We start from the raw sequence: 11,300 nt of genomic DNA, 5'->3' as shown, positions 1-11,300 counted from the left end.
GCAGGCTGGGTGAGACTGGTTCCTGTCTGGCGTGGGAGCTGGAACACAGGCCAGGCTCCACAGTTGCTGTGGGTTAAGTCACACACTTGTCCATTTTCTGTGCCTGCATTTCATCAGTTTCTGGGTTAGTTTGGTGTTCCTCTACTATCCTGTGACATCCTTCAGTGAGCTTTGTATACCGAATGACTGGGATCTTTAATAGTGGTTTCTATTTTTAATGCGTTTGTTCATATAGTCCAAGAAACCTTAGTAAGTGCCAGCCAGTAATTAATTTATCGACATAGTCTTTTTCAGGGTCTCAGTAACAGTCAGAGGAGGATCCAGATCCATCCCGAGCACATTAAAACAAGCATGTTTTCCATGGGATGTGCTCGTGCATTACCGCCTCCTGAAAATCTCAGTTAATAGTGTGTCCCACCCCAGAGAACCTTCTGGAGAAGCCTTTATCCTCTGTGTTTTTGAGGACTCTTGGTTGCATACTGACCCTTCAGCCAAATTGGCCAACTGCAGAGCATCAACGGCCTTAGTAACTGGGGAGGCAGTGGGAGTCTGTGAGTCCGTTGGGCTTTAAGTCCTGATGCTCACAAGGTGGGGGTCCCTGCCTCTCTCAGCAGTGCTTCCCCTTGTCAGCCCCGCCCCTTGTCCAGAGCTCCCCCTGCTCTAGCAGCTGCCCTCCTCCCAACCCTCACTCCCTACCCCTGACGCTGTGCTGCTGCTCAGCCCCCGCAGCGGAGTCCTGGGACTGAGCAGCTTGGTCCCATTCTCATGACTCCATCCCTGAGTCAGTTCCTGCCTGAGGAGAACGTGGAAGTCTTGAACTGACTGAGCCAGGAAATGTGCCCCACAGGTGGGGGCTGAGGGGTGCAGGGTGTGGGGAGGGCGGAATCATGGAGGGAAATCAGGATTGAGGTGCTGTTTTTAAAGGTGTGGGCAGAGCTGGACATCATTACAGCCACGCTCAACACAATGGTAGGTAGCTGTGAGCCAAGCCAGGTGCACTAAAATATCCTGAGAGAAAAAATCATTCAGACAGTACTTACCCATCTCCCTACGGTTGCCCATGCAGCCTGGCTCCAGGAGCACGGTTGTGTACGGAAGGTTCTGTCTATGGTTCTGCTGTCCCTCTGCTGGTCAGTGTTTTCATGTACCAGTGATTATGCTGTTGATTAAACTGCCCCCTTCCCCCCTTATCTTTGTATAGCTCTTTAACACACTGGTTTGTTAGTTTCCTAACTAATTTTAACAACCTTGTATTCATATCTTAGCAAAAGACCTTGTTTTTGCCATACAGGATAACACGAATTGGATGAATTGAAGCCATCGAAATATATTCTGGACTAGAAGTCCAAAATCAAGGTGCACGTGTGCAGGGCCACGCCCCCTGTGCAGACCCCCTCCTGGGCCCTCCCAGCTCTGGTGTCCAGCAGGGCCACGCCCCCTCTGCAGAACCCGTCCTGGCCCCTCCCAGCTTAGGTGGCCAGGAGGTCTTGATGGCCTTGGCTTGTAGGTGTGTTGCTGCAACTGCTTGGCCCTTGTCACTTGGCTCCTGTCTGTGTGTGTCCCTGTCTCTTTACTGATACGGACACAGTGGCGTTGGAGCAGGGCCCTCCCTACTCCCATATGATCTCCTCTTAACTTGCTAATGTCCACACTATTCCTAGATGTCCTGTCACTGGTCCCAGGAGTGAGGGCTTCAGAGCGCTTTGGGGACACAGTGCAGCCCACAATGCTGCTCAGGCTCTTTGGACATGTTAATGTATTTGGGAAAAGTCATGGTAACTTGAATGATGCTCTTAAGTAGTATCAGAGGTGCCTTAGAAATTATATAGTAGGAACTAGACTGTTTCAAAGCAATGGGACAGTCTGATGGGGCTGTGAATTACTTGTGTGTTAGCGAGGCGAGAACTAACACATAAGTGACACTTGTGGCAGTAGCACTATGTGCCACTGAGTCCCTCGATTTTAAAGCCTTCTCTCCTGCTCTCGTCCACAGCCCGGCTCGCAGAATGCCCCACAAGATCGGATTCGTCGTCGTCAGCTCATCTGGACACGAAGACGGCTTCAGTGCCCGGGAACTGATGATCCACGCACCGACCGTCAGCGGGTGGAGGTCACCGAGGTGGGCGGGATGAGGGGCTGTGGAGGGTGGGTCTTCAGGGGCATGTGGACTCCCTCGGTCTGAGTGCTAATGTTGCAACTCAGACGCCGGACCATGCAAGGGTGGGGTTGTGCTGCTGCCTCACCCATCTACTTACATGCTAGACTCTTTTCTTTCTGTTTTAAATGAAAGTTTGTTGAAACTTTTCCTCTGTAACTTTAACCCACATTCACTTAAGTGTGCACATATGGAAAAGTAGAAGGAGAACTGCCCACGCCACCCCCCGCCACCCAGTTCCCTGATTGGGGGCCAGTCTGCATTCTCTGTGCTGGGTGGTAAGGATTTTGCATCTCACTGCTGTCATGTAACATAGGACCTCAACCTAGAAAGTCTCTTTCAGATTTGTCTGGAATGTTTATTTGTACAACTTTAAAAGTGCTCGTTAGAGTGATGTAACACTAGTGAGTGTTTTTCAGAAACATCTTCCTGAGAAGCCATCTTTCTTCCCCAGAGGTGCGGCAGAGCTGGCTATCGAGCTGCCCCAGGGCTTGATCACGCTTCCCGGGTGTTGTCAGTGTTGGCCACCTGAGGCCACTCACCTCCGGGGTCCTCACTCCTCGTGCCTTGTGTTCCAGGTGCCAGTAGAAGGCTGACTGTTGCTCCTAAGTCATGAGCGTGTGAATCTGTATGACATTTACACTCAGTCATGTGCTCGTGACTTACATTTATTCAGGAGATATGTTGCTGAAAAGTTGAATGCAAATCCCATTTAAAATTCAGACACATTTTCTTTCAGAGCTTTTAAGAAATGATTATGCAAAACAAAATTTAAAGTAACATGACAGTTCCAAATTGTATAATGGTTCTGACCCATGACCGTGGGCCTGAAGGTAGCCAGCTGAACGAATGAGGACCATGGAATATCAGGTGAAATTTTTTTGCAACCAGTGCACTTGCTCCCTGATTTTGTGTAATTGGGTTTCTACCTCTCCTGGAACATTTATCCATGTGCAATAGGTGGTATTTGCTGTCGTTCCAATACCTCCTTACTCATCAAATAGGTAACTGGGGGCTATGCACTCTTTAGCCAGTAAGTTAAGTGATCACCACTGGGTGGCTACTCCTTTGGCTGTGGAATCGGCCAGCTCTTCTAATGGTGGGAAGAGGTTTCTAATCATGTTCGTTGGCACCTACTCTGATGGGAGAAGAAGGACTCTCCCTACAGAGGCAAACCCAGGGTCATATACTGTGCCTCCGAGAAGCTCCATGTAAGGCAGCTAAGGAGGTTTAATGGGGTGGACCCATGGGGGCTTTCTATTTTGTTATGAAGAGAAAGTAGAACAGCGAATATAGCAAAAGTACACTGTTTTTTTACACTCCAGCTGTGGAGACAACGAGGTGTCCAAGCATCGGGCGATTACCAGGACTTCCGCATGTGAAAGAGTAGCCAGGAGGAGATGTAGGACCCCGTCTGCAGGAGCAGCATTTGTGGACTTGTTTGTCCATATCAAGGAGTCATTAGCATCATTTAGCCAAGCCTCAAATACGATGTTGTCACATACTGAGAGCCTTCCTAAATACAGGGGTATGATAGCCAGCTTACACATGGTCTGACTCACAGCGGCTACTCCAGTGTCTTCCGCATGTGTATCCAAGAGAGTTTGAATTAAGCCACAGAACAAGGGCACATGGATTTAGTATTCTCACCTTATAAGAGGGACCTACAAAACAGTTAGGTACGAAGTGGCATTGGGATTCCAGAGAAGCTACAGGGTGAGTAAGGGGTACTGCTGTCATGGACAGGTCAAGGTTTCTGGTGACAAATCCAGCAATCAGAGAGCCATCCCTCTTTCACAGTAGATTGGGAAATGTGTACAAAAGTAGTGTCTGTCCAAGGAAGAGAGGGGGAAATAAAGTAAGAAGCAACGGTGAGAAAAGGGCATATGGCCCTAGTCAGTCTTGGTCAGCCATCTCATCAGATATTGTCTGCATCCATTCCTGGAAATTGGTGCTTTCACATCACCACTTGTTGGTGTGCAGGGCCATCCACTCAGGGCTTGGTGTTCTCTCTAGGTGTGACATGAATCCAGGAGCTTAGTAGCACAAGGGTTGATTAGCAGTACCTGATGGGGCCTTTCCAGTGAGGTTGAAGGGAGTCCTTCTGGAGGTATCTTCTCCAGTAGGTGAAATCTCTAGGTTGCAAGGTGTGATGTTCACAGCGTTCATCTCCCAGGAGCCCGCTGTGAGAAGGTTAAGCTATTAAAGCACGATTACTGTCAATGGAAGCAGTAAGGCCCTTGCAGGATTTGAAGCACATCTCTGTTTATCAGCTGTAGGTCAGAAGAGGCAGGACTGGCTGTCCTGGGCATCCTCTGACCATCTCAGTGGGTGAGCATTTGAGTTCCCAAAGGGGTGGATCTGGGAGTTTATAGGGACCAACAGTGATGCTTTTGGCCAAGGTATTTGGAAGGTCTCTACAAATGTTGCCAATTGGGTCTTAATAATGTCATTAATGCATTAGATTAGCCCTACGGATCGAGGATTGTAAGACAGTAAAAGTGTAAAACTGACCAGACAGCACAGACCCACCTGTCCAAGTGTTCAGCTACTGAAGTTCAAGGGGTTCCCCAGGTATAGATGGTCTTTTCTAATAGGATCTCAGCCACAGAAGAAGCAGTAGCCTATCTACAGGGGAAAGTTTCAGTCCAGTGAGAAAACAAGCAGCTCATAACTAAGCATGTTTATGTCCCTGAGATGGGAACAGCTGAATAAAATCCCTTTGCCAGGCCTCAAATGACCCGTGAGCAGTTTAACACAGTGCAGACGGGCTTTCCTGGATAAAGTTTCAGACAGATGAACAAATAAGGGGGGGGGGGCGCTTTTCACAGCCTTATTAGTATCGTCCCTCCAATACTGGCTCATGAGCTCTGTCGTTTTTGCCAGTAGACCAGTGGCATCATGCGTGTACAGTGGGCAGTGATGGGGACTCTGGAGCTTCTGCTCGTACCAGATTGTGGTTTGGCCCAAACCAAGAGTTCTCTTTTTATCAAGCCAACAGTTATTCAGTTCCCAATATTGCTTTTCCTTTTCTGGGGCCAGTTGTTAGGCATTTCTAGTCAGTGTTCCCAAATTGTCCTCTGGGGCACATGGGGCTGTCCCTTTGGACCATGATAGAGGTTTAGCCAGAGGTTCCTTTGAGAGCAGCATTTTGGCAGAAACGCCAGCAAGGTTGTTTCCTTTCACTTCCAGGGAGTCGAGTCAGGAATGCCCAGGGACCTTGACAGCAGCCAGAGCAGTTGGCATGAGTATGGCATCTAATAAATCTCATACATAAGAGCCATTTTAAACTTTATTCCCATCAGAGGTAAGTCAACCTTGCTGTTGCCATATCGTCCCAAAGTCACGGGCAACTGCACAGGCATACAGGCTCTGAGTAGAAACGCCAGTGGTTTTGCCCGTGGCTGCACCACGAGCTCTAGCAAGAGGGGGTGCTTCCTCCTGTTGGGCTGACGCAGCCAAGGGTATAGGTGCTGCCTTGACAGTTTCAAGAGGTGCTGCGACAGCAACCCCACATGGTGTTTACCTTTTCATCCTGTGAATAAGAACCATTAGGAAACCATAGAAAATCTGCATTGGCCAGAGGAGTCTCCTATAAGTTACTACAGAGACTCGAAGGGGATGTGTCAGTGTGAGCCGTCTGAAGGAGTTTGATGTCGGTGAAGCAGGAGAGGAGTAGCAGGGGAGAGGTTATTAGAGAAAGAGTGAGTTATTTAGGAGCAGTCAGAAGGAGGGTTTCCCAGGAAGTGAGACGGCTGGCGGGCCGGCACGGTGAGGACTCAGGTGAGCTTCAGCTGCACAGGCTGCAGGGACAGTTAGGGGGAACCCGGGGATTGGTTTCTGGTGCCCAGAGTGGCTCTGAGACAAGGGAGCTGTCCCCATGGCACAGGGTCCAGTTCTCGGCCGTGATACCCGATGAGTCAGTGATGGTCCCTGTGTTTTGGGGCAAGTACTCAAAGGGCATTCCCCTACTCCTCATGTCAGAGAAGAAGAAAGGAAACTGATAACTGGGATGTCCAACGGCAGGGCCCTTATTAAACTTCTCTTTAAGGCTCTAAAGGCAATATCCTGATCTCCCCAAATAAAAGGACCAGGTTTGTTGGTTTTTAGAAAACATATAAGGGCTGGGCCTTAAGAGAGAAATTTGGAATTCAGTTTTAACAGTAGCCAGCTACCCAGAACACCTTGTAATTGGGCTGAGTTTAGGTTTGGGGAAGTTGAGAATACCGTGATGCCTACGGGGATCTAAATGTAGCCTCATTCTGAGATCAGGTGCCCTGAATACTGAACCTGAGTTTGAGGAAATGGCGGTTTTTCCTTAGAGACCTTGTGTCCCTTTAAAAGGTTTAACAAGTGAATGCTGTCTTCCTGTGAAGTTTTAGAGGACAGAACAGAAGCAAACTGTCCATATGTTTTAACAAAGTAGAGCCTACAGAAAACTTTATTGTCCAGATGAGCCTTTAAGGTTGGAGAAGTAAGAGGGACTTTCAGGGCCTTCCCTGGCGGTCCAGTGGTTAAGACTCATCCTCAGGAAGTCCACAGAGCAGTCACAGGGTGATTCTGCTCCTGGTAGGAACGGATGCTGGTCTTAGATGGGTTTAGGGACTACAGGGTTCCAGGGGTAACAGTGTTATGGATTCCAGAGATCCTGGACAGACCTCCATCCTCAGCCGTTGCATTTCTCATGGGCAAAACAGAATGCTACAGGGACTGGTACGAGCGAGCGTGTGGCCCTGGCTTTGAAATCTTCTGCTATGGACTTGATGCCTCTAAGGACCTCTATTTAATTATAAGGTATTGATTAATTCTGGGGAGAAGTTTTGAGGGATATGTTTAAATATTAATAGGAGAACAGTGGATTCTGTGAATTTCTGTTGGTGATTTTTCCTATAAGGAGAGCGGTAGCCGATCCATTGGTGACCAGTGATTAGTGTCCTTGAAATCAGCTCTAATTCATCTGAGACCGAGCAAGTAAAAGATAGTGGAGGTCATTCAGTTCACCTGGTTGGCTATTTTGATGGCCAACAGTTCAAATTCTAGAGGAGGACTTGAAGGAGGGGAGATGGGGCGAGGGCAGCTGCCCCCTGAAGCTCCAGGGTTCATCTCCACCAGACCCCACTTCTGAACACCGTGTGACGTCACCCTTAAATAAAGCAGTCAGTTGTTTTACCCGCGGAATGAACTAATTCCAGAATGGCAGAAGAATTGCCTTCGGCAGAGCATGGGTGAGTCTGGTGACGAAGGAGAGAGAAGAACCTCACTTTGTAGGGAGGAGGGCCAGCCGGCAGGGGCTGCTGTCAAGCACAGTCCACTGGAGGAGAGGGGAGGTTCAGGGTGGTGGCAGCGTCTGTGGCTGCGGTGAAGGGAGGGCGTGCCTGAGGGCCCCCTCAGGGACCTGGCTTCATTTTACTTTTTGTATGTAAATTTTAAAAATTAAAATTTTTCTTAGAACTTTTTATTTTGTATTGAGGTATAGCTGATTAACAATGTTGTGATAATTTCAGGTGAACAGTGATGGGCCTCAGCCATACATATGTGCATATCCATTCTCCCCAAACTCCCCTCCCTTCCAGGCTGCCGCATAAGATTGAGCAGAGCTCCGTGTGCCATACAGTAGGCCCGTGTTGGTTATCCGTTTTAAATATAGCAGTGTGTCCAGGTCCATCCCACACTCCCTAACTAGCCCTCCCCCCACCTCCCCCGCAACCGAGTTCATTCTGAGTCTGTGAGTCTCTTCTCACTGTAAGTAAGTTCTTTTGTATCATTTCTTTTAGAGTCCGCATATAAGGGATGTCGTATGATATTTCTCCCTCTTTGTCTGACCTGCTTCACTCAGTATGACTCTCTCTAGGTCCATTCATGTTCTGCGAATGTCATTATTTCATTCTTTTTAATGACTGAGTAATATTCCACTGTATGCATGTACCATATCTTCTTTATCCATTCCTGTGTCTTGGCCATTGTAAACAGTGCTGCAGTGAACACCGGGCTGCATGTATCCTTTTGGATCATGTTTTTCTCTAGGTACATGCCCAGAAGTGGAATTTCAGTCATATGGTAACTCTAGTTTTAGTTTTTTAAGGAACCTCCGTACTGTTCTCCATAGTGTCCGTACCAATTTACATTCCCACCTGCTGTGTAGGAGGGTTCCCTTCTCTCCACACCTTCCCCAGCATTATTGTTCGTGGATTTTTTGATGATAACCACTGTGGCTGGTGTGAGGTGATGTCTCGTTGTAGGTTTGATTTGCATTGCTCTAATGATCAGTGATGCTGAGCATCTTTCCACGTGCCCGTTGGCCATCTGTGTGTCCTCTTTGGAGAAATGTCTGTTCAGGTCTTCTCTGGCTCCATTTTGCATGGGGTTTCCCTTCCCTTTTCACAGTGTATTGCCTTTCTTTTCATCAGTTTGAGGGGTAGTGTTGATTCATCTATAAACTCTCAGTAAGCTACCTTTGAATAGCTAAATCATAGCCTTTTTTTTTTTTGGTCACACTGCATGGCTTGCAGGATCTTTGTTTCCCAACAGGCATGGACAGGCATCAAACTCTGGCCACAGCAGTAGAAACGTCAAGTCCTAACCACTGTACCACCAGGGAATTCCCTTTGAAGGGTTTTAAAATGCACAACTTCAAAATGTTGTCAGTAGTCTTAGTTTTCCTTAAACAATTTTTTTTTAATAATAAAAGGATTTTTTTTTTACACAGATTACTGTGTCCCTGTGTCTAGAGTGGTCTCACCACCAATTACAGCGTCTGTGCCCTGCATTGAGAAACAGTAAACATCTTAAATATCTATAGCAGTTCTTGGCTGAAGGGTATTCGAAGCTCAAGTTGCTAGGTTCCCCGTTGCCTGGCCTGTCCTGCCCCACATGTGTCTCTTTTAACAACAGTGGCAATTTTGAAAACTCAGTATTAGGAAACCCCAGGGATCTCACCCCCAGAATAAGAATGTTCTGTCCATCGTCACTGGCCCCACTTTCTCAGTCAAACACAGAAGTGCCCCGAGCCCCATCTGCTCAGCCTAGCGTTCCTCCCTGTGCTCTTCTTCTGTCAGGACAGGCAGGAGGCTGGCAGGCGGGTCGGGGAGCTGGGTGGGGAGCATGTTCGTCTGTGTGGTGTCTCACACCTCTCGGATGCCTCCGTGCAGTGTCAGGTCACCTATGAGATGCGCAAGTTCAGGCTCAGGGTGGTGTGTGCTTGAGGTTCCTCCCCGAGGGGGCGGTTTCAAAGCCATGGAGTCGGGGGGATGCCCCATGTACGGTGAGTCTGCATAGGGAAGGGAGCCTGGAACCTACCCAGGGCATAGACAGGGCAGGAAGGGCCAGGTTGGGACTGGCAGGTGCATGTCGCACTTGGCCTCATGGAGGTCAGTGGTAACCTGTGATGTTGGCTGAGGGGGCAGCTAAGAAATGAAGTGGGGCCCGGAGAGCAGGGATGGGTCACAGGAGGCTCCCCGGGCTGTCTGGCGTGTGTGTGTAGCTGTCTGGAGGGGTGTAGTGGGGCGGCTGGGAGGAGAGGCAGGAGAGGGCCAGACAGGCCAGCCGCCAGGTCACCGCTGTGCTCTCGGGCGTCGTGACACGTGCTGGAGGGGCCCTGCCTACTGCCCCATCCTTGGGACTTCCCCGGCTCCAGTAGCCCCTGGACACTGGCTGCCGGGCACACCCAGCCTGGCCTGCTCGGCACACGCCCCATCCACTGTCAAAGCCGTGTGTTGTCTCCCTGGTCGTGACCATGTACTGCGGCGTGAGGTTTCTGATGGCTGTGTACCTTCTGAGCAAAACCGATGCTCCAGTGGGGTCAGCCGTAGGCTTCTCCAGGGTGCTGAACAAGTGTGAGAGGCACTCAGGATGTATTGCTCATTGCTCACTCCACCCAGGATTCTATAAAGTGAGGGGTTTCCTCAAGTGTGTGCGTTCCAGCGGGAAATCCTCCGGCTCACTTGGACAGCTTCTTGTTATTTCATGATAAACTTTGGGATTCATTTCAAACCACAAACTAGCCGCTCCAAGTTTGATTCACTCTGGGTGCCCAGCAGACCCCACTCTTGAGTTCCAGCTGTGACTGGAAGTCTTTGAGAGGTCCAGGACTGGGGCCCTTGCAGCATCAGAACCCACAGAGCTGCCCTGTTACCTGGACGTGTGGGCGGGTACCGCCTGAAACCATCCATGGTGATCCTGCAGGAAAAACAGGACTGTGTTTGCTTTCAGGTTTTGCCAGTTCCCACAAGAAATTGTTCTTCAGATGGTGGAGCGATGTCGAATCAGGAAGCTGCAGCTGCTTGCGCATCAGTACATGATCCCCAGCAAAGTTGAGTTCTACATCAGTGAGAGCCTGCCTGAGTACTTCACCCCGTATCAAGCAGAGCGGTTCCGGAGGCTTGGGTAAGGGTGCAATTCAGCGTGTATGGTGGGGATGTCTAGCCTGAACAATTCCACCTCAAAGTGGGTGAACACTGCGGCATCGCCCCTTGCCATGGCGCTTGCTTACACACTCACGTGTGGGTCCAGGTCTCACAACTTCTGCACAGCTGCCACATGCCAAGCATGTTCACTGAGAGGCATTCCTGCTGATCGGTCGTGTTCAGGCTGCTTTTCAGATGCAGAACTTGTCTGAAGAACACTGTTTAGAATTTGACTTCTGGACTATGCCCAGGGTGTTTGTTTTTGTTTGTTTTTTTTTTTTTCATTCCAAGCCTCACTTTCCTTGAATCCTGTGGAGTGCATTGGGAGCCGAGGGCAGCGCGTTTCTGCACTGACGTGGTTCCACAGTTGTGTTCTTTCTTCCAGCTACGTGTCTCTCTGTGACAATGAGAAGACAGGCTGCAAAGCCCGGGAACTGAAGTCGGTGTATGTGGACGCAGTGGGGCAGTTTCTGAAGCTCATCTTTCACCAAAACCACGTCAACAAGTACAACGTGTATAACCAGGTGAGGCGCATGGACCTGCCCCTCGGTGCTATCTCCCTCCATAACGGAGCCTGGACTCTTCCTTCACGGTGGCGCCTGTGGGACAGTGTTAGGCTCTCTGGAGCTGTTCCTCCGATTCAGAGCCACCATTCATGTGTGGCTGTGTACGCTGGGGGTGTGACTGGTCCACGGGCATGGGCTGTGTGTGTCACTCAGACTCGGTAAGAAGATGAGACATTT

At 49.4% G+C, this 11,300-nt stretch overlaps 1 protein-coding gene across 1 annotated transcript in view; it reads left to right on the top strand.

Moving 5' to 3' along the window:
• CEP104 (centrosomal protein 104) overlaps positions 1-11,300 on the top strand; it is a 37,823-nt gene that overhangs the window by 1,770 nt on the left and 24,753 nt on the right. The window contains exons 2-4 of the mRNA XM_055419422.2: positions 1,994-2,119; positions 10,364-10,537; positions 10,943-11,081. Of these exons, the coding sequence (XP_055275397.2) occupies positions 2,007-2,119; positions 10,364-10,537; positions 10,943-11,081 (426 nt within the window). The 5' untranslated portion in view covers positions 1,994-2,006. The remainder of the gene's footprint in view (positions 1-1,993; positions 2,120-10,363; positions 10,538-10,942; positions 11,082-11,300) is intronic.

This window comes from Moschus berezovskii, chromosome 17 (genome assembly GCF_049115385.1).
Source record: "Moschus berezovskii isolate FMDL1 chromosome 17, NW_MosBer_1.0, whole genome shotgun sequence".
In the NCBI taxonomy this organism is placed as follows: Eukaryota; Metazoa; Chordata; class Mammalia; order Artiodactyla; family Moschidae; genus Moschus; species Moschus berezovskii.
Note: the sequence above shows the minus strand (reverse complement) of the source record. Positions and strands in the feature narration are given on the sequence as shown.